This window comes from Achroia grisella, unplaced genomic scaffold, assembly GCF_030625045.1.
Source record: "Achroia grisella isolate CSIRO2021 unplaced genomic scaffold, CSIRO_AGI_Agris_v1 utg1096, whole genome shotgun sequence".
NCBI lineage: Eukaryota > Metazoa > Arthropoda > Insecta > Lepidoptera > Pyralidae > Achroia > Achroia grisella.
Genome location: NW_026712575.1, coordinates 277,772 through 302,541, shown reverse-complemented (window position 1 = coordinate 302,541; position 24,770 = coordinate 277,772). Strand labels below are relative to the sequence as shown.

Genomic DNA, 24,770 nt, shown 5'->3' with positions numbered 1-24,770 from the left:
GTTAACAGCCATATTAATTTTTGGTTCATATTAAGTATATATATATTTTTTAGTTGATTTATAATATGTATTATTGTAAAACTTACTATCGATCTATCAATATAATTTACAACTTGTGCTCCTAAGACGTAATTTAGAAACAAATTAAAAAAAAGTTCGTTTCGTTATCCATTCATTTAGTTTTCATTCAATAAAAGTAGTTCATTCGTTCATTTGCATACATTTCAATCATTCTCATTCATTAATTTCTTAAAATTCCTTGTATTCACACGTTATTTCGTGGGATTATTTTATGAGCAATATGATAAGTGGAGACTGTTTTTTATTAAATTTAGTAAACGAATTCTGGGAAAGTGTGTGCCGGTAGATATAAGCTTAATTACGGTCTCGCAAGATGTGTAAAGAAGTTTCGTCTGTGATCTAGTTTAAACGTCATGACTACAATGAAAAATCCTAATTCATCGTCTTCTAAGCTTGCTCTGCTCAGCCATATAAAATACGAGCACCTGGTAGCTGGTATATCAGGTGGCGTGACATCCACTTTAATTTTGCACCCTCTGGATTTGATAAAAATTAGATTTGCTGGTAAGTGTCTACTGTATTCTAAGCCCATGTGAATCTGTTCTTAGCATGTTACGAGGTTAACCTATCGATCGCTCATATGACTTTTGGCGAAAATTCTGACCATTCGTTTATGTAACATAAATTGATCGTATGATCTCGCGCGATCTCACAGATTTGACCTTGAACTTCATTTTACAGTGAAAGTACAGTGATCAGCCTCTTTGTTTACATTACTCTCATGGAACTCCCTTTGTTACAGTCACTTTAGAGTCTAAATAGTTATTAGTTGTTTAGTAAAAGAAACAATAATTGATTGACAACTATAATACCTGATAAAGTAGTAGGAGGTACTGTCAACTGTTAATGTTCTAGAATGCATCCTATGTTATGCCCACATTTGACTGAGAATTCAATTGGCAGATGGCACAGCTACCTATTAATTTATTTTGTTTTTCGGCAGAGGGTTGGTAATTTTTAATAGACTAAGTTATATAGTTTGACATTCACGAGATCATATCTTATTCACAATTTCTCCTTCAAAACATCCCCCTGTTAATTTCTTTATTTTTAGTTTTAGTTTTGTCTGTTTTACAATATAGAATATGTATATACTGGTATTTGGTGTAAATATTTATATTATTGAATTAAATGCCTTCACAGAGCAGTAGTGAAATAAACACTTATATATTGCTCTACATGTATTACAGTCACATGTCTGACTACTTTGCTGTTACCTTTAAACATAAACATGTTATTCTAGTTAGTAAATTTGTTATGTACATTTGAATGAGTCATACTAAATATAGGCCTAACTGAAAAACATGATAGAAATCTATTAATATTATCAATAAAGAAACAGTGATTGAATCCAAACATAGTACTTATGACCAATATTACAATACTATTAAGTATACATTAAGACCTAGCTTAACACTTTCGGTTTAGTGCTCCTTTATTTCAAACTGGGGATTCGGAACATAACAGAAAGACATTAAGGAAATAGTTCTAGAAACAGCAGCTAGTCTTTCTAATATTGAGCTCAAAGAATTAACTGAGCAAGAAGAAAAAAAATATTGTTAGTCGTGACTCCAAAGAAAAGGAAGATAGTCTTTTTTAACACTGTTTTGTTCCCATGTTAAGCAGGGTGTTATTGTATACTAATCTTGAAATAGTGTTTAGTGCTTGATTGCCACCATTGTAGTATAAAAAAAAACAAATATCTACATTCAAGGTGTAACTGTAAGGTGGGAATATTTTTTAGACATGTTCGTAAATAACTATTCATACACCATTGTGTGAATAGTATAAAGGTGAATGTACTTTGCATTACATTGCATTACAATTTTTTATTGTCTTCATTTAATTTTACCCCATGACAAAGGTTGAGTATTATTCCTGACAGCTTCTTTAGAGGGGTAGATAGATGATATATGCAATAATTAAATTTATTATTTATACACATAAATAACACATATACATATACATATATCATTTTAATACACATAAATTACATATATATGTATATACAAATATTTTCTTATATTAATTTTTATTTACGACCTAGTAGTTTTGTATATATTGATTAGATTTTTATTTTATATGTATCTTAATACTATAATGGTAATGCGTAAATATGTTTGCATGTTAAAGTTTGGTACCATAATATTTTAATTAATCCATTATTTTGGTATATATGTATAGAAGGTAACATACTGATGGATGTAAGCTATTTTTTTATCCCTACCAATCATGATTATATAACAAAGTTATACCCAAAAACTAGTTTACATTAATTTTACAATCATCAATAGAAATACCAACATTCTTGATTGAAAGTTGAAATATTTTAATACCTTTGTTTCTCTGAATGTCAATGAATAAATGAGATGGCTTTGACATCATTGTTGGCAATTACTGTGCAACACAGTCATATTCTATTTTGAGCTTTATGACATATACAACAAAGATATTATTTTGCACACCATGTGTTAATTTATGTTGCATTTTTATTTTAAATAGTATCCTTACATGTGTGAGAGTGTTAAATATTTTCAGTGGAATAAATTTCAAAGTAAAATGTCAATATAGAAAATCATCCCGAGTGTTTTCAGTCAGTAAACACCGACCATTATTAAAATTAGCCTGATTACAATTCTACACGTGCTTAATTTTTTTGATATTTTTAATTAAACTGCGACACTACACATCCACGTGGAGGTCGATCTGACAGGATGCATTGTTAGTAATGAAACCAATTATAGTCTTTATTACTAGCATTAGTCAAGGGAGAAATTGTTATTAAAGGGGACTAGTGGTTCCATTGCTGCAATATGTCCTTATTTCATGTTATTATTTCATGGTATATTGAGATAGAAATTTATGACGTCAATGAAAGGCTGCAAGGTCCTATATCTTACTAATATAAACGCGAAAAATCGCGAGGAATGATGGATAGATGATTGGATGGATTATTGTTACCCTTTCACGCGATAATTACTGAACAGATTTTTTCCGAACAGTTCATCCCAACACGCTGGAACTTAAGTGGTCTCGGATAGTGCGGTTTTAGAGGAGCTTTTTCCCGCGTACACTTAGATTGCGGAATGAACTACCTGCCAAGGTTTTCTCGAGAGACTACAGTAAGGGTTTTTTAAAGAAGGGTATTTTAAGGTTTCTTAAGGGTCGGCACGGACATGTAACGTTAACCGTTTACCATTAGATGGGCTGTATTGGGCCGTTTGCCACCCATGTATAGTCTAATTTATACTTTATAATGACACAAAGGTCATACATTTCTTGCGGGTGAAATTGATGGCACAGCTTGTGAATAAGTATTTTTTTTACTTAATTTCATTGATGAACATTCGTTTCAGACATGAAAGGGTAACAAATAGACAGGGTTTCCCACTTATAATATTAGTATGGATTTACCCTAAGTTTGACTCACGCTAGCCCAATTTTATATAGTATTGCACTATGACTTGTAGATTATATCAAACTGGTAACCACAAAGTAGTAATGTTAGCATTGTGTTGCAGTAAACGACGGCAGGACCGCTACAGTACCTAGATACGATGGCCTTGGCAGCGCTTTCGTAACCATAGTCAAGAAGGAGGGAGTAAAAGGACTCTACAGAGGCGTCACTCCCAACGTTTGGGGCTCCGGGTCAGCTTGGGGATTTTATTTCCTTTTGTGAGTGTTAAAACTGAATGAAATTTTTTGCATGCTTATTTTGGTCTTAAAACAATTATATATTTGTATTAGTATCATATTTGCTGAATAACTTATAAGGTCGAAAAGACGTCATGATGAAAGCTACACGTGGTGCTACATAGTATTATACATACATATTTTGCTGGATCTATTTGAATCTAATGTGACAGTGGGCAAACCTACCACTGTAATCTCTCGGTTTAACTTTTGGTTTTGTTATCGGTGTTTCCTATACCGGAGAGTAAGAAATATAAATTGACAAACAAGATATTGTTTTCTAGTATCGCCCAGATTTGAACTCACGATCTTTTGGGTGTAAGTCGCGTCGACGTTCTCCTTATATCTCGTTGTATCTAGTTATATACTCATACTCGTATAAATTATTTTACAATTGTACTTGCAGCCCGTACAACTTGGTTTGTTCTACATATGTATGTATTGTAAAGGAGCTGCATGTAATCAAGTCTCGGAACATTATTGCTAATTGAAATTTCACTTTGATCGGTTTTCATTCGGATTGTAGGTATAGAGAAGAATCTGCTTTATCTGGATTACTGTGCATAAATAATGCTATTTAAATATCAGATAAAGTTGAATATTATAAATGTGTACAGTAAAATCATTTATCTGCCGATAATTTTATATATATTTCGTGACCTTGCTCTTAAAGATAAACGTTATAAAAAAACTACTGAGAAGCTTGATTTTATATATTTTATATCAGAAACTAGCTGTGCCCGCGGTATCATCCGCATGAAATGTGTAGCCTATGTGTTATTCTTATGTATGAGCTAAAGTATATTATTGTAAAGTTTCATCAAATTCCTTTCAGTAGTTTTTGCGTGAAAGAGTAAAAGAAATTCATCCATACTATTTATCTACTCACAAACCTTCGCTTTTAAATATTAGCAAAAGGGTAAGATTAATTGTGAAATACAAATGTAATATTTTAACAGTAGGACTGTATATTTTAATATATGTATCTACTTATATAAAAAATGAATATTCAAAAAGATGTTCAAAATTGTACGCAAATACGAATCCATAATAAAAACATTAGTAACACTGTCTAAATAGAAAGCTCTTTTTTATCCTTTGAAGTTGATGGAAAATAAATACACACATAAAATTTTAGGAATTGAATAAATTTACTTTGTTTTTTTTTGTTTACTTATGTGTGTGAAAGACTGAAAGAATAATGAATAATAAATATTTGTAGATTTTTTTCATATTTTATATATATGTAGAACATTTATTGACTACTTTTGGTTGGTTGGATATATGTAATTTAAAGGCATTATAACTGATGTAATAAAATGAATACCTCATCTTTTTTGTTAATTGTTGCACATCGAAACACGGAAGGGAAACAAAACGCATTTCTAAAAGTCATCTTCACTCATATATGACCTTAATTATTACGTAGAAGTATGCAGATAATGCCAAAAACTAAAGGACAGACATCTATATTTAAATATCTGTGATACCTGTTTTAGATATCTGCACGATTGTTATTTTTGTAATTAAAAAATCATAAACATTGGATTTCTTCCATTAAATAATATAAGAATGGTTCTATATATTTAATGACTACTTGTTTGTTTGAAATAGACAATTTCTAGCGTGATAGAATTGATTTTTGATACCAAAAATTATGATTCAATTTTCTTTCCGAATAAAACAAAAGAATCATCAACCTTATAAATATAGACGAAAACAGCGTCTAACATAAATTAGAATGATAAAATTTAGAATATGATAGGTGTATAATTTATACACCTATCATATTAATATAATAATATTCGTTTATACAGTATAAATGAATATTATTATATTATATGTATAAATAAATATAAATATTAATAATTTATTATAAAAATATATTTGTTTTGTTTGCGTGCCCTAACAGGGTCCATACTGATCTAAAATTGTATACATCTGTAACTGTAAACATAATGGAATCCAGTAGTATTCGTAAGCATAAATCTCAGTTAAAATTCGTTCTTAAAAAAAGAAATAATAAGTAATAGAAATAAAGAGGCCCGCTTTACACGAATCGTAACAATTTTACTTTATACTCGTATAACCCGACGATAAAAATATACTAGTTCATTAACACCAAGCTCTCAGTACGAGAGGCCTATTAAACTCGGTGGATTAACAAAGCAAATCAACAATAAACAAAGAAAGCATTATGATTCATATAATAACGACTTTTAAATCCTGCAGATCATAAAAGGAACTTCTATTGAAAAAATATCAACTATTTTTTTTAGACAATGCTGTTGGATACATTGGCCTTTACAGCTTCGTCGGATGAAAATAGGAGCGAGTGCAGATGTTACTTTAAACTCGCATAAGGACTTAGGGCCTCCTGTCTGGTGTATACGAGTTTAGTCTAGAGTTAGTAGAGTCAGACCGTTCTAATTTAGATCCTTGTTGCAATCCTTACTAATATTATAAATGCGAAAGTAACTCTGTCTGTCTGTCTGTCTGTCTGTCTCGCTTTCACGCCAAAACTACTGAACCGATTTATATGAAATTTAGTACGCAGATAGTCTAGACGCAGAGGAAGGACATAGGCTACTTTTTAATGCGTAAAAAGGGTTGTAAGGGATTCAAAATGGAAATACAAGGTTATCTTTATGCGGTTGAATCCTTATTCGTCATCTTTTCATTTCACTAGCTAACAACAAATCAACACATCGCGTGCGTTTGCGCCATTCGCCATCTTTTCATTTCACTAGCTAACAACCAATCAACACATCGCGTGCATTTTGCGCCAATAAGGTATCCATCACAGAGAACAAAACCACAGATAACATAATGTAAAACGAAAGATCTTGCCGGAAACATGACGTTGACGTTTAGTAAAAATATTGTTTTTTGACACTTTTTTATGATAAAATCGTATATCGTGTGTATGTGTTTTTTCTTTAAACCTGAAATTGGCCGATTGCGAGACAAATTTGGCGATATTTTTTATTAATTTGTTTTACGGCTCTGGATACAAGCCCAGTTTAGCCCAACTTAAAGTTTTACAATATGAATTACAAAAATTAAAGTCAATGTCCAATGTTAAATAATAATAAATGTCAAATGTTGTTTCCCTGTTCTGACAAACTTAAAAAAAAACTTAATAACAATCACAATTTCTTCACATTTTATTATTTACATTTTTTAAAGAATGTTGTGGTGTGGCAATATCCGAAATTAAATTATTTACCCATTTTTGTAGGTTATACAGAAATAATGTGTGGGTGTTTATTTAAAAAGCATTAACACAAAATTAATAAAGTTACCTATACTTTAATAAATATATGGTTGTTGTATCAAAATAGAATTTTCTTATTTTTCACTAAAATAAAAACTAACTGTCTTTTTTATAAAATAAATGACCTTTTCATTGTGCCATATATTATGGAACTATTTAAATTATTTAGCTGATTGTAAGAAACAAAATGTTGGTTTGTAGATTAATACTGTAAAATTATTATTTGTACGGAAACGATAAAAATATATTTTTGTGCTGCGACAAAAACTAATATTATAAATGTGAAAGTAACTCTGTCTGTCTGTCTCGCTTTCACGCCAAAACTACTGAACCGATTTGAATGAAATTTGGTATACAGATAGTCTAGACCCTGAGAACGGACATAGGCTACTTTTTAATGCGAAAAAAGGGTTGTAAGGGGTTAAAAGGGGGATGAAAGATTGTATGGAAGAATCGTAATTTTTGAAGCTTGAAACTTATTTTTGAGACTGTTGATTAAATATAAATAAAAATGACATTCAATGTTTGTAAAAAATTACCCTTAAGGGGGTAAAATAAAATAGGGGATGCAAGTTTTTATGTAAATTCGTCATTTTTGAAGCTAGAAGCTTAAACTTATTGTTGAGACTGTTGATTAAATATAATTACATATGACATTCATTGTTTGTAAAAAAATTACCCTTAAGGGGGTAAAATAAAATAGGGGATACAAGTTTTTATGTAAACACGTCATTTTTGAAGCTAGAAGCTTGAATCTCATTGTTGAGACTGTTGATTAAATATAAATACATATGACATTCATTGTTTGTAAAAAAATTACCCTTAAGGGGGTAAAATAAAATAGGGGATGCAAGTTTTTATGTAAACACGTCATTTTTGAAGCTAGAAGCTTGAATCTTATTGTTGAGACTGTTGATTAAATATAAATACATATGACATTTATTGTTTGTAAAAAAATACCCTTAAGGGGGTAAAATAAAATAGGGGATGCAAGTTTTTATGTAAAATCGTCATTTTTGAAACTAGAACGATGAAATTATTTTCATTGGTTCTTTTGGGATAGATTTTTAAATACCCTACTAATGTTATAACTGTGAAAGTAACTCTGTTTGTCTTTCTGTCAGTCTTACGCTCCAAAACAAAATAAAAATTTAAATGAAATTTGGTACACAATTAGTTTACACCCGGACAAAGAATATAGGGTACTTTTGAATGTGAAAAAAGGATTGTAAGGGAGTTGCAATGGTACGCTGTATGGAAGAATCGTCATTTTTTAAAACTAGAAGTTTGAGACTCATTTTTAGGCTGTTGTTTAAATATCAATAAATATGACATTCAATGTTTGTAAAATTTTTACTCTTAGGGGGAGGGGGGTAGTAAAATAAAATAGGGAATGAAAGTTATTGTGGAAATTTGCTGTTTGTGTGGTTGTGGAAGCTAGAACGATTAAACTTTTTTCTTTGTCTTTTTAGAGTTAGTTTATTAAATACCTTACTGATATTATTAATGTGAAAGTAACTTTGTCTGTTTGTCTCGCTTACAGGCCAAAAATACTGAACCGATTTAAATTGAAATTTGAAACAGACATAGATAGACTAGATCCTGAGAAAGGACATAGGTTACTTTTTAATGTGAAAAAGGGTTGCAAGAGGATTGAAAGGGTAGATCCAAGGTTATATAGATGTATCGTTATGTTTAAAGCTAGAAGCTTGAAATTTATTTTTTAGCCTATTGATTAAATATTTATTTTTACTTTTTATCATTTTGGAAGCTAAAACGATGAAACTTATTTATTTGACTTATATTGTGTTAATTGTGTTAAATATTTTTTCATTATTTACGCGGACGAAGTCGCGGGTACAGCTAGTAGGATATAGGATGGAACGGAAGCGTATTTCAATAAATCTATCTGCATTCGTTTTAGGTTCTTCGTTGTAGTTCTCTCACTGCGATGTATAAGTTTACGATAATTGTCCAACTTTCTTTGTATTAGAATGGACTTTATTGATAGCATTGCATTAACCTATTAGTGCCGCTTACTAATTAGGGCTACGTAATAATTATGTATCTTAATCAACTCATTAAAATGTAGGTACTTTTACAATTATAATCCACGTATGTATTGCAACTACATATGTTCTGGACGTTTTATTACGAATATTGTAGATTGTCATTTCGATGTTGTATGTATAACGCGTCATCTAGCTTAGAAGACGAGAAATCAAGAACGAAGTGACATGTATGTTTGTTTGTTTAGGGTTTTTTTTTGCTGCCGGCCTACCTAGTGGAAACGTCTAATGCCTAGCCCATTCAGTAACAATGTTGTAACCGTATCCAAGTTACGGGATATGTTGATTTCGTACACAACATGTTTGATACCCAAACATAATTTGCGGCAATGTGTTTCTGAGTAATCGCATATTACACCCACATTGTCATGAGCAACATGGCGTCATCGTAGACCCAAACGTGTCAATTGCACGTAAACGGCTCGTATTTAACTACTATTTCCAAATGATAAATTGTATTATCAATAATTATACAGGATTCGTTAAATAAAACTTATTTTGTAGATATTCGTGATCGCGACATCGTACGCGTGTAGATTTGTAGAACGCTATTGATGGGTATTTTTGAGATACCATCTATTAATTTATTAATGAAAATATACATATTTAGCAAATATTATTGACGATCCCAGAAAGCTTTTCTGCTTCTAGAAGTAGCTTAGCTGCCTCTAGTATTCTTGGCACTACACGCACAATAAACCAAATGTGAGACTAAATACGGAAAACTCACTCCAACGTCCAACGTTCAATGCAATACAACTTCTTTTTTTACTATTACACCGGTCGATTGCAGGCGAGTCCAGATGGCACTCCAAACTCGCGGAAGGACTTATGGAGTGGTTGAAGGTTAACTCCCGCCGGACGGATACGACTTTCGCAAGGGGAAAAATACTGTTTGGAATTCTTATAACATATGCCGCATCTGTTAATAAAAATATACGATATTCATCTATTTAATATATTACATAAAAAATGGTTTAATATCAATTTAAAACATTAGTTATTCATTAAGGTTCTCATGAAAAGATCGTTAAAAATTTAATTTGGATGATAATTTAATATATATATTGCTTTGCCTTGAATGGTTAGTAGACTAACGAATAACTGAATTTTCAGTTTATATCAGTTTTCAGGCCATCATATTTTGATTTTTTTTTAAAGACGAGTAGACAATGTACTTTTTTATTCAACCGATATTTAGCTGAAAGTAGTATGTCTTTGCTTTTTGTTAGTACTTTTTATTAGTTAAGTTTTTTTCCAGTTGGTCACGGTGCAATTATATTAACAAAATGATGTCAATGTTATTGATAAATCGATTTCTCCTATCCACTAATATTATAGTGGCAGTTTGTAGAACTGTTTGAATTCATTAGGAATAGACTACAATGGTTTTATTAATTGATAATACTAGAATGGTTTAACCTAGCGGGGCACCAGTGGAGGATGATAAGATGGACATAAGCCCATCGTGACAAATTCACCAGAAATTTATCACGATGTTTTCCAGGGGGAACCGCGTGGAGCTCTACCTGACATGGTACTTTGCTAGCCATGGATTCATTAGTCAATATAACTAACAATCGTTTTACCCCTTGACGGAACAGAAGGTTGAAGAAATAGGGTTAGACTATTAACAATGGAACTATTAGTCCTCACAGCTTTTCATCATCTCTCTGATCACCGTACCATTGTAACTTTGACTGTTAAATTTGACTTCCATGATACAGGCATAACCTAGTCTGGAGTCATAGATAAAATGTTACTTAAGTTAAGTTTTCCGAAATAAATTTTATTCTTATTCTATTCCTAGCTTAGCTTGCGATTTGATGGCGCTTTGAATTGTCCTGAGAAAAGAATATAATATTATAGAAGAGATTAATAATTATTTTTGTTTAATTTCAGCTATAACGCAATAAAAACATGGATTCAGGGGGGGAACGCTCGTACCCCTCTAGGGCCGGGGCTCCACATGTTGGCGGCCGCCGAAGCTGGGGTTCTGTCCCTAGTTATGACGAATCCCATCTGGGTAGTGAAGACTCGACTGTGCTTGCAGTACAGCGAGGAGCATCTGGCCGAGCACAAGAGATATAAGGGCATGGTTGACGGCTTGTCCAAGATCTACAGGACAGAGGGAATCAGAGGTCTTTATAGGGTGAGTAAAAGAAATGTATTAGTAGCCCTAAAGGATTTTTTTTTATGATAATGGAATGGTGCACCCGCCTGCGCTAACGGTTTACGCTGGCGGGGCACCAGTGGAGGATGATAAGATGAGCGTGAGGTCAGGTCAGTTTGCCCATCGTGACAAATTCACCAGGAATTTATCATGATGGTTTCCAGGGGGAACCGCGTGGAGGTCAACCCGACATGGACATTACTAGATACATAGGTTAAATTGCACTCGGTACCCCGGTCTCCGATCGATCCCCCGTCCAACTCAAACGGTGATCGAAATTACGACAGGGTGAACTGAGGTTCGAACCCCTAGCAGTGCACTCAAACTGAAGTCGTATCCTTCAGACGGGATTTTACTTTCAACCCCTCCATAAATCCTTCCGCGGATTTGTAGTGCCATCTGCACTCACCTCCTATCGTCCGGTGAAGCTGTAAAGGCCAGCTGCGCCCAACAGCATTAGAGTATTTGAAGAAAAAGCAAAAACTTATATTAAATTGTTTTGTTTGAGTGATGATGTAATAGTTATTCTACTTGAGCTATTTCTTTATTTCGCCACTAAACGATGAGATGAAGGTGTAATCTTGTTGTAAATACATATATAATATATATTATTACATGCAGATGACAAACAATCATACTCATAAATACAAATGTTTGTACTATGTGCGGAATGGAACCCGCGACCATCGGTCGTAAAGCTGTGTGCTAATCCGCTAGGCCACCGGGGCTGTCAAATATAGATGTATAACAAATGCGAACGGTGATCTAAATAATAGGTTAATGCTAGTAAACTTTGCCTCCTACACGTGTTACTATAATATTATGGAAAATTTAAATCGTAAAGCATTGATTTACATACCTATTTTCAATAACAATGTTTGTTTTGCTTGCTCAGTTCTTGTTAATATCGAACATGATAATGAGTGTGTATATCATAATCTCGTAGTAACTAAAACAAGCCAGTAACTAGGATTATTATTATCGTGTCTTTTTATCTATCTATACGATAGGGTTCTCACAAGATAGACTATGTGCCAAATGTCTAAGCTCTAGCTTCATCTAATTATTTATATTTTAATAAGTAAAGTAAATACTTTGTAGCCCTTTTTGCAAAATGCATGGTCGATCGATGGTGACGATTATGAAATTTCGCACAATTATAGTTTATATAGTAGGCAGAAAGCTTATATTTTGTTTTAAATTATGCATAAAAATTACATAAAATACAAAAAAAACATTACACACACCCATTTATTGTAAATTACTGACGAATTCGTTACGATAGTCCTATTAATCTTATTTGATGCTCATCCTATCATATTTCATATAAGTTATATGTAAGTGCCGGAATCGCAGTGTTGACATCTAACTTGGATAGTACATAATCTATCTCATTATGACAACTAAATCCAAGATCTGTAAGGTATCCGTATCCTTTCACTTTCTTATTACGAGTATAATAGGTACATAGCACACTTAGAACTGGAAATGTTTTAAATTAGACTTTAGTGCTAAAACTTTAGGGTGGATTTTCCAAAATCTGTAATTTTTTAGTTACTCCAGTATCGAACTAGATGTGCAAAATGTCAGTTTCGTCAGCATTACATACAACACTCTGGTTATTGGCAATTATTTAGGCGTATAATAAACTGCTTGTGAGCGTCTATTACCAACTACGAATTCTTTTGAATTACTTGTCGATTATAAAAAAAACAACATTATTTTGAAACGATAAAAAGATATTTTCTAGATGTAACAAGAATTAATCGTAGAATATTTTGCACATGCAAATAAAAATATCTATATTTTGTCTCTAAACCACTTTTTAATGATAGAATTCAATTGTTCGCCAAAAGTCAAAACACTTATCCTTTCCAGAGTACTAAGGTGTAATGCCTGTTTACCCTGTAATTTCACTACCATATCTCATCTGAAATAAAGATTACAAAGATTAAAAGAAATGATGAACTGACGACTTTGTACAAAGTCTATTTCAGTAAAGTAGAGATGTTAAGACTGATGGTGAACACACTAAATGCTATAGTAATATTCTTGAATCTGCAAGACGAAGATGCATTCATTTATTGAGAATGTAAATTATATTATCTTACTAATATTATAAACTTGAAAGATTGCGAGTATGGATGGACAGATGGATGTTTGTTACTCTGTCACGCAAAACCCACTAAACTGTTTTTGATAAAACTAATATTATTATTATTCATCACAATAACACGTAGTCTATAATTTAAAAAGTTATGTATATTTGGCGACACATAATTGTAAATGTCAAGTAAGTGTGCTGCAGACGAACTTGCGCGGGTCAGCTAGTGTTTCATAAATTTATTTTTAACAGCCAATATCACCTTAGTCTGACGCACAGGTATTAAAATATTAATTAGTATGAATATACCTAAACGTGAATATATCTAAATCGTTGTTATACCTAATTATGTAATATGGAAATCTTCCAACGATTTATGTAATAGTGTCATTATTTATATATCTGAGGAGGGAAGGGGATGTTAGTAATGGTGATTAGTGATCCCTAGTTATGTACCACGTCAGATCGAGCTCCACGGCGGTCCCCAAGGTCCAATGGTCAGAATCAGAACCATTGTGGTCTAGCTGTTTAGCACACCGCCTTACTTCCGGTGGTCGCAGGTTCGATTCCTCGCACGGCACAAACATTGTATTCATGAGTATGATTGTTTGTATCGTACTCGTGGGTGTTTTCTATGAATAATAATAATGTTAAAATAAAAAATAAAATTATTATTCCTAGTGCTTTCTTCCTCCCCTGTCCTCACGTGCGTATACCTTATCATTATTATTAATAAGAAAAAAACATATTCAATGGGAGAATGGCAGGAAGTTGAAAATGATAATGTTTGGCAATAAGAATTCAAGTTGGAGTTACACTAGAAATAATAATAAACAAGTTTATTATTAATATTATAAATACAAATCTAAATGTCTTTATTACTTAAATAAATAGGCATTATTTTTGAGATTTGGAGAATAAAACTGAAATAATAACTACATGCTATACGTTTACAAGGAAACAATTAAATTACTCACGCCACACGTGCGAAATTAGACTAAGGTCATGCCGAGATCATTGCTATAAAACATGAAACTATTACAGATTTATATACTTTAATGGCATTATAATGTCGTATAATTATAATATACATATATTAATATAATGTATAATAAATTGTATAATTTGCCATTGTGGCAACGATGAGTATAATTAAATAATTATTTATTAGAACTTGCTTCTGTGCGCTAATATTAGTCGCTTGACATGCATATCATTATATTATGAAAATTGCGCGAACAGAGAAGTATGAAATTTCGTACACTTATAGTTTATATAGAGGCGTGCAGTAAAAATATGCATAAAAATACATTAACTAAAAAAAAACATTACATTGACGTATATACTCTTGTATATTGTTAAAATTTGTGGTCAAATTGAGAATAGATTAGTATTGTTTCTCATGAATATTATTTCTCTATAGTCTTTGAGGTCTTCTAAGGTCTTATTAATGTTCAAACTTATAATTTAAATTAATTGTGGTCTAATTTCGACCACCAGGCGACCACTAGTATTAGACCAATAGTATTAACCTTACCTACTCTTCCCTGTCGGACGTCCTAAAATACTAAATAAATGACAGTTGAGAAAAGAAAATAAACGCAAAAAGGAAACTTTATACCGTAGATAGTATAGAAAAGTGGTACAGGAAAAATATTTTATTAAAAGTACTAATTTTTTTTTTAATTTTGTTGCAAATGAAAATAATATAAAAAAAATTAGAATATAATATTGCGCTGTACATTTTTTTTAAATATGTACTCTAAGTAATGTATTGGGTACTTTGAAATGAGAAATAGAAACATGTAGTGTGGATTGTAAATAAAACATTCTAAAAAGATATACCCTAGACATTGGGTTCATGATCAAAAATCAGTTTAGTAGGTAAATCGTCTTCTAAAGATAGCCCACGGAAAGTTTTAACTATTAGCGAAAGCGGTGCCAAGTCACCGTTGTTTCGCATGCTCATTTATTTCTATAGATTATAGGGATTGGACGTATACTGTTAGACGCCTGTTATACAGTAGGTTTCGCTGACTTTTAAAAATAATTATTGAAATATAGCATATCTTTTTTCGTTCTGTTCTAATACCTACTGCAGCTGGCCCTACAGCTCCACTGAACAACAAACTGATAAGTGCAGATGGCACTCTAAATCCACTGATGGACTTATGGAATAGCTGAAGGCCAGCTCTTGTCTCATGGATACGACTTAAGTCTGGACACCACTGGGCGTTCAAATCTCGATCGCATCTTCGATATGTATCGTCGTGATTTCGATCTCCGTTTGAATTGGACGCGGAATCGCTCGGAGAGGAATAGCCACAATATGTATAGTTGGTTCTGTACGATGAAATTACTATCTAGCTTTATTGAATGGACACAATTGGAGCGCATTTTAAACATATTTTTATTAATCCGATGAATTTTATGCTCGCCTTTGATGCTCTGTTATATAACTAGAATTACGTTTAAAACGTAATTAAGTATATTTTTCAATCTTCCTACCAATCTAACTCTAAGTTTCTTATCCTAGCGTTCTACTGGTACAGATGTGTAACGGTTAATATTAATAATGTCTTATGTAACATTAGACTCTACAAATTTATCGGAGTTAATAATTCAGTTTGTAATATGGCCTTATTACATTTTAGTCCGAATATTCTGATTTGTAATTTCGCAGTACGCCCCTTTTTCATCACACTACCCCTTCGCGTGTACATTATTATTGCATCTTTGTATTTGAGACTGTTGTGATTGTGAGTGTTATCATGTCAACATTGTGGTAGATCAACTGTGGTCAGGGACGATTATACAAATGATAACAATATTTTTAGTTTTACATGTATGTTTGCTGTATTCATATTGTAGTTTGATTTTAGCTTTCAAAACAAAACGTAATCACCATTCTATTATCAACTAAATCAGAAACGATGTAATTCTACTCTGTTTTGTGATACATGTTATTCGGGACATGACGAACGCATATGGCAATATTTGTTGTGCACGGGATTTTAATTTAATGTTAGAGAGACACCTATATTAGAACAATGTAAATAAAATGTAATGTAATTAAATTATGTAATGTAACAATGTATGTAAGTTAAACTGAACTGGACGTTAGGAAAAAAATTAAGAGAAAAAACTTTACGTTCATATGTGGCTATAAGGTCCCACTACCATGAATAATTGTTTAGTCATTTTCATTTTATTCAATGCGAATTATAAGTGTTTAACAAATCCTGATAAATGATTGCTTTTAGGTCACGGGGACAACGCCGCTAACAAGTACTTACTATTTACTTTTATATACTGGTGATCCAGTTCAACCTAGTTGATCCACTTTGATTTTCATTACTTTAAAAGTGCATAGAAAAATGTACTGTATAATAATATACATCGGATCATTTATTGTTATCATTCATATGACATTTTGCAGATGTCCAAACCAGCGGAACGTTTTTAATGACTGTGGAAAATTCATTCGGAGTTATGAACTGAATATTTGTTTCTATGTTAATACATATTTGTGTTTCGATAACAATGTTATTGTCCATTATTGTAACTGCTTTAGTCCAGTTCGATGATAACTTTATTAAGTATTGGTCCAGAGATTGGCCGAGTTCGTGAGATAAAGCGGCATAGAATGCAACCTACTAAATTATTACGTCAGCCCTGCATTCTTTATGTTCAGATTTTTTATTTGGAACACTATTATCTAAATTGGATATTTAATATTAGCTATATTAACGCCGTACATATTCGCGTGAGGCGCGAAAGCGGAAGGGGGAGGGGGTCGGTAAAAATTACGCCAAGTCACAAGGGTGGTCATCACGTGTATTTATTTTTCCGTCAAACGCGCGATCGCTAAATCATAAAGCGGCGTAGCTGTAGGTAAGTCTTGACTTTTATAGAATAAAATTTGTAGGTATTTTAATAATCTTTGTAAGTACTAAAAGTATACTTGATTTTAGGTAACGCATGGAGGGGGGGGGGGGGGGTGTAATGCATAAGAAGAGTAATTATTGAGCATTATTATGCACCCAAAGTGAAGTTAATAGTAATCATGTCATCCGGATAACGTATAATCTAGATGTTTTGTTTTCTTACTGCTGTGTCTTTATGTCGGGATTAATAGCCGGTTTATTACGTCGTGGAGAGAAATGTCCTTGTCGTGTTATTTTTGTATTGATAAGTAATATCGATTCACTTGCAGTGTTTTAATTACAAAATTACATACCTAACAGTAAAAACGACATAATTCGTTTTTCAGTAGGCACGTTTTTCCTTATCTTTACGTAGCTATGCCTAATAAAACTGGACACTCGTGCCTCTCTGTTTGCATAGTAATTTACCCAGTATCAATACGCCTTCAAATGATGGCTATAGTTTTCTATCGGTCCAATCATAGAACAGAATACTGGCAACAGAGAAGTCTGTGAGTCGAATATTTAGTTTTTCGTGCATTTTTATTACTTACATCTTATTAAAATTTCTTTTAAAAATAAAATTATACCCGATATTAATATTTATTTTATTACTAAATTCTGCTAACGAGGTAACATGCAGACATCTGCATGACCTTCGTTAAGGGAAATAATAAAACATTTTTAGTAGAAACTGAGGATATAATTTTTTTATTCCAATTGCAGTGTTTCCCAAATTCTGAAAACGTAATAAATAATGTCACTTTGCTATTGATTATACTACTCGTAATTTCAATTTGGGTTAGTTACAGAAAGGAACGGATTAGTCCTATCGATAGGGAGCTGAATTGAGTCGCCCATAATATATTTTTTTACATAGTAGTAATATATATAGTGATTCAAGAGGACGGTTTTTATGTATAATACCTATGCGAAGCCGGGGCGGCTAGCTAGTTTAATATAAATCTAAGATTTCTTCTTTGCATCCCAACTTCTTGAAAGTAAATCTGTTCAAGTCCACTTCTGTGCGATTTGCCTAATCGAGCCTCTGTTATCTTATCACTGGTGAAAGAATAATGATTTTCTTTTATTTCAATTTTCACCTGTTACGATTTATAATAATACCTATTTTTTTTAATTTATTGTTTATAATATAATAAATTGCCGTAATGTAGGGTTGTTTTATCAATTTATAAACCAAAGTTTTGGAAAGGGTCTCTTTTAATGATAATTTTATTTTATTTTAGTATTTGAAGTCCAGTGGCATAGTTTACTCAATTTTAATATTATGTAAGCGAGTAATTTTGATAGGCTTATCAGAAATGATGATGATATTGTATAATCAGACACTTTGCAATTATCTTAATCGTCATATTTTTCCATAATTTATATTTTTTTACAATTTAAATGGCAAAGCAATTGATGGATAATATGTATATTTTTATAATATACGTAGTAAACACCTAGGCCAATACAAACAATCATACTCATGAATACAAATATTTGTATGCGAAAAATCGAACCATCGGAATTAATGCTATGCTTAACCGCTGGACCACCGAGGCTGTTCAATATTTATAAATATAATCTTTTTATGGAAAAAAGATTTTAAACACGCGTTTTAGTTTGAGACGAAATGTCATTGGGTAGTATGACTTTTTATAAATATATATTTATTAATGTTTATATGTTCCAGGGGTTTGTGCCCGGCATGTTTGGAGTATCACACGGTGCCCTGCAGTTCATGACATACGAGGAAATGAAGAATCGTTACAATCAATACAGGAATTTGCCAATTGATATCAAATTGGTAAGTTATTATAAATATATTTTAATGTTACATCGATGGCTAATAAATCCTTATTTTTTGGTCTCTACCGTCGGACTATCAGAGTATTATTGTTTATATTTTTCTCTAGTGCTTTATATTTATATTATGTTTGAATTAAAAACATGATAAAAATATTTTAATCAGTTGTCTCGTACTTATAGTACATGCACTGTTTTGTTTAGGCTATATGAATTGTACTATAAATTGTGTTTATTCATATTTTGGTCTGATGATCCGGCGATGGAAACACCTAACAGAGTAATCCGTAAGACGATGTTGTGTTTTAATATTTATGGGAATTTTAATCTTCTCAATTGATTCTGTATAGAGAACTGGACTGTAGGGAATAAAAAATGTTAAATATTCATTTATGCATTGATTAGAACATTTTATTTCAATTTGATTTGATTTTAGAAATTTTGCGTTTACCGTGACATTAACAGTTGACAAAGCACTTGACTATCTAATTTGGGATAACAATTATGACGGTATTGACTTATGAAAATGTATATGTAATTTTACAGACGTCAGTGGAATATCTAACGTTCGCCGCGATATCTAAACTGATCGCCGCCGGCGCCACCTACCCTTACCAAGTGGTGAGGGCGCGTCTCCAAGACCACCACCGCAGCTACGACGGCGCCTGGCACTGCATCCGGGAGACCTGGAGGTACGAACGAATCAGAGGCTTTTACAAAGGCCTAACGCCCTATCTCCTACATGTAACGCCTAACATATGCCTAGTTATGCTCATATGGGAGAAGTTCACGAACAACGATTGAATCCACCGTATCTGATGGGAAAGTGCACGACTATTTATTTTGTCTATGTATGTATTAATTTTTAATTCGATTTTGACAGCTGTCACTCACAGGGTTTTATTTTGACAACTTCTGTGTGAAGAGGTAAGGCATAGTGTGTAAGCACGAATTTTTATTGTATCCGTTTAACGTATTCTTAATTTGAAAATGCATTTTTTATTGTAATTTACTTTTCTTTGTTTATAATATTTTTGACATCTTTATTTATATTGTATTCGATTTGTACACTGTATACGAATTCAGAATTAGTTTTGACAGGTTTTTGGATTGTTATAAATATGTTTTAAAATATTGAATATAATTACTTAAATATTCATGTAATTTAATGGATGTTGTACGTCGACTATTTTCGAACGATTATGAAACCTCTTTAGTGTTAAGCAAGTTACTGTATACATTGTTTATGGTTACTCTATACATTGTGAACCTGTCTCACGACATATGTTGTTGTTTTTATTTATATTATATATTCGCCATAATTCGTAATCTCTTGTAAATGGTAGTAGTACTCTTTCCCATCAGATCGTGACTGAATTTATTTAACAAAAGCTGGCAAGCATTACAGCGATGTTGCCATGCGTAGCACAATTTAGTTTTAATTTGAAAATTTTGTGATAATAGTTATGTACTTATATGTTTCGTGTTTTATTAAATCTCCTTCTAAAAAAGACGGTTTTTTTCATTGATAACGTTACATGTGTGGTGAGACGTCGTTAGGTTGTTTACGAGGTAGAATATTTCAACTTGTCTAAATTAGAAACGCGTAAAGTTATGTCCGCATCGATGTATCGAATAAAACAATCGAATAGTGAATGATTGGTGTCACGCTGCCGTGTTCTGCCAAGTTTGCTTATGCGGTTGTTTCGTTAGATATTCGTTGCGGATTTGCGTATAGTAAAGTATAGATGTTCTCGTTATTTAAATTTTAGATGTATACAAGTTTAAAGCGGTTCTACCTCAAATTCCTAATTTTAGACTATATCTCCGCCTTTGCTTTAGGTAGTAAAGTCATAATTTCTTAACGAATAAAAATAACACAAAAATAAAAAAAAAATACTCTTTCAATCACTCCATTTCATGCTCTGTCACATAAAAATTAGTACAATTTATCAATAAACTATAATTTATAATGTCACGAATGTAGTAATTCATTATAATATAAAAAACATGATATTTATTGACCGTATCACATACAAGGTATATCACAATTGTTAATTTAAATATATAAAATAAGTTCTAGAAAAATTGGGTTCTAATTAATTAGGAAATGTAGGTTTGTATTTAATACTGCGCGGGCGCATCCGATGACGTTCTGGTTTAATTGGCGCTTTTCTATCACTAATAACTATAATATATTGTTATTATATATATATATATATATATATATATATATATATATATATATATACTGTTGTACAAGATCTCTACTATAGATGATGAAAAAAAAACGTATTTCATAACTTGTCTTGTCGGCTAAAATAGCCACTTTGGGTGATTTATTATGGAATTCTAAAATTATTAACATTTGCCTTATATCTGTCATATATTGAAATATGATCCTATAGTTTTTTTAAAAAACGATAACAGTGACGTTGTTATGTTGGAGCAAAGGAAGTTTGACAGTTGAGTATCTGCTCAGGTTACCTTGGATAGCTTTGTACAGAAAAAAGGAAATTTGTAATCTTTTTGTCTTAAATTCACTGTGAGGCAATTTACATCTTATATGATAAATAAGAAAAGCTAAATAAGAGTGCCATTTTCGTGAGTCTCATAGAAAACAATTCAATTGCATGAAATATAATTGTTGTCCTAATATAATTTACTGATCATTCAAAGTGACCATTTTACCTATTCCACCATTCACCATTATATATGTGATAAAATGTAAACTAAAACAATAAAACGTAATAATATGTTTGAAATATTAATCAGATATTTTATGATATGCTATTATTATCCTAGATTGTTGGGGCAGATAATTAACATTAGAAAATTGTAGTAGACTTTTGTTATAAACAAAAGTGTAGCGTGTGGGTCGATTGAAAACGCACCAAAAAATATTTGTGATTGAAAAAGGCGTTATTGATTTCTTTGCGCTGTCACAGCGATATTTATTGATATCATACAACAGCTCCGATAATGTACTATCGAATAAAATAATTTCTTTTTTTGACGCCAATTTGGCACAATCGTAGGGAAAAATCCACCTTAAGAACGGATCTTTAAAGTCGATTTCCAAAAAAGCAATAACAGGAAAGAAATAATGGAAAATCGATTTTAAGTTTAAACCGTTAAGGTCTATTATGTTAAATAATAAGCGTGCAATAAGTCGTCACAAATCATGGTTATAGTTATATTTATATATTAATTGATATTAAGATTGCTAATTGTTTTTTTTTTTTGTAAAAGCTAATTTCTAATGGCAAATTCACTGCCTTCTAAAATGCCTGTAATTGAATTTTTTATTATTATTTTAAAATTTACTTCTTTGAGTAAACAGTACAAATTTTTCAAATAATATTTATTTTCTTTATTGTAATTAATATTTGTTGTGTCACTAATAAATTTCAACAATTTTTGTATCTTTAAACAACTGCCGTTGAAAACGGTCCAGTGTGTTAATATTAAAATCATGGTGCAAGATGTCTATTAAACTCGGTTGGTTATTATCAAATCCTGTTATGATTCGTATACTGTAAAGCAATGTTATTAGACCTTGTGTTAGGAGGATATTTATTTTGTTTATTGACACGCTGTATTGAGCTGACTGTACGAGATCTCTTTTAGAGATAAGTCCTCCTTTGTTTAATCTAATAAATTTACCTAAACAATGTATTTAAACATTTTCTACTATTCAACCTTCTGTATGAACAAATGTGGTATTAAATGAAATAAATAACAAATTTTGATATAATAGGTAGTGATTACCGGAGCTGTTGTTGTGTACTTTAGTGTTTATAGTTTTATTCAGTGGCTGGCCACAATATCAATTAGTGAAATATTATAATTATATTTTTATAATAATTGCTAAAGTTCCACTATTTCCACTCTCTTTCAATTTGTGTAATCAATAAATGATAACAAATTGACTATATAAATGTTGTTTTTTTTCTATCAAATACTATATAGTTATTGTAGGAACCTTTCATGAATTGAAATTAAAATTATGTAAGTAACTAAAGAAATTTGAACGTAAATGTATTATTGATTCGTCTCGCTATATACTGGCGTAAATATTTACGTGACTTTTATTCTAATATAAATAATTTAAACAGTCTAGACTTTTGTACTTGTATTTACTAAACTTCTTTAATAATATCATTGAAATAAAGTTGCGTATATTGTATGTATCATCTATGATTGAGCAAAAGAGCATAGACATCAAATGTTTTATCACGAAATTATGGTACATTCTATTTTTAAAATATAAAAAGAAAACGGTAAGTAAATTGTTCATTACATATACTATTTCAATGCTAAATATACGAATTCCTGTTATTTCCAGGCACGAACGCTGGCAGGGTTTCTACAAGGGTCTGAAGCCAAATCTGGTGCGGGTGGTTCCGGCCACTATGGTCACGTTCTTGACATACGAAAACGTTTCGCATTACTTGTTGAAACGGGAGCAGGAAATAAAGCTGCCTTCCTAGTAAACGGGATTAGGGCAGTGTTTGAAATATTAAGTTAATGATAGGAACGCACTTTATACGATAGTAAAGGTAAATTGCATTGCCCATAGAGTAGATACGTTTTTTTAAGAAACTATTGGACATTGCCTTATTATGAGTTCAAACAAAATTGAAACTATGTCTCAACATGGAATTAATGTAAAATGAAAGTACTGGCACAGTTAATATAAAATATATTTTGTTCAGTGACAACGTTGACCGTGTCCTTAACCTATTTTTAATGCTGGCCATTTTTTACATATTGTGCATAAATCGTGTGTTTAAAAAATACCATTTTAATTAAGTGTACACAAAAAATAATATTTAAGTAAATATTGAAGGATTCTCGTAATTCTTTCAGTTATGTGTAGGGAACATATCAAACTATCCGAATAAAAATATGTTACTGTAATGTACTGACGCTATGCAGTTTTCGCGCCATTAATGTGTTGCTATACCGACGCAGTACAATAGTTAAACACTATACGCTTTAGAAATTAGTATTCACAGAGTAATTATAAACTACGTTTTATAAGAGTTGACACTGCTCTTATGAAAATTGAAGCTATGTATCACCTGTAATGGATCTAAAAAAGAAGGTCGGACAGTTTAATACAAAAATTCGTTTGTCCTAAATGAGGCGGCTTGTAATGCCGATAGACTCTATTGAATTTTGCATGCGAATAATGTTTTGAAATATGTCGTACCGTCGTATAATAATCGGTACCATAGTTCATCATACAAAATATTTTGTTCTAAGCTAATGTGTCCATAATGAAAATATGTCCTAGTTTATTTTTTCTGTTAGTTATTATTTTGCAAAGTTAAGCAAAGGAATCTGCCCATTTAGTCTAATGTATATATCTAAAAATTCAGCATCTTGCACAAACATTTTTGTTAAGATATTTCATGAGTAAGTTTGTTCTGACGTGTATATTATTCCTTCATACGTCACCTATATTAAGAAGTCGTTTTAAATTAATAAGTAACGATACGGATAAACCAAATCGATATTTGATGTGATTGCGGATCGGTTTTTACTCTACTCTGTATTCATCAAACCGTAACGTCTGATAAACATATTTCTCTAGCTCTCCTTTATTTATCTGTCACTTGCCGATTTTTAA

The 24,770-nt window shown here is 31.6% G+C and overlaps 1 protein-coding gene across 1 annotated transcript; it reads left to right on the top strand.

Annotated features, from left to right (window-relative positions):
- The first annotated feature begins 227 nt into the window (after positions 1 to 227).
- LOC131848852 (mitochondrial folate transporter/carrier) lies at positions 228 to 23,926 on the top strand. The gene is made up of 6 exons (XM_059198803.1): positions 228 to 585; positions 3,603 to 3,756; positions 11,023 to 11,272; positions 19,020 to 19,133; positions 19,679 to 19,824; positions 23,481 to 23,926. Exons 1-6 carry the CDS (start codon positions 435 to 437, stop codon positions 23,623 to 23,625), a joined length of 960 nt encoding a protein of 319 aa, XP_059054786.1. The 5' UTR covers positions 228 to 434; the 3' UTR covers positions 23,626 to 23,926.
- Positions 23,927 to 24,770: the final 844 nt, after the last annotated feature.

Coding starts and splice junctions, on each gene's coding strand:
- LOC131848852 (XM_059198803.1), top strand. CDS start 435: ATGACTACAATGAAAAATCCTAATTCATCGTCTTCTAAGCTTGCTCTG. Junction 586..3,602: donor GATAAAAATTAGATTTGCTG/GTAAGTGTCTAC, acceptor ATTGTGTTGCAG/TAAACGACGGCAGGACCGCT. Junction 19,825..23,480: donor TGCATCCGGGAGACCTGGAG/GTACGAACGAAT, acceptor TGTTATTTCCAG/GCACGAACGCTGGCAGGGTT.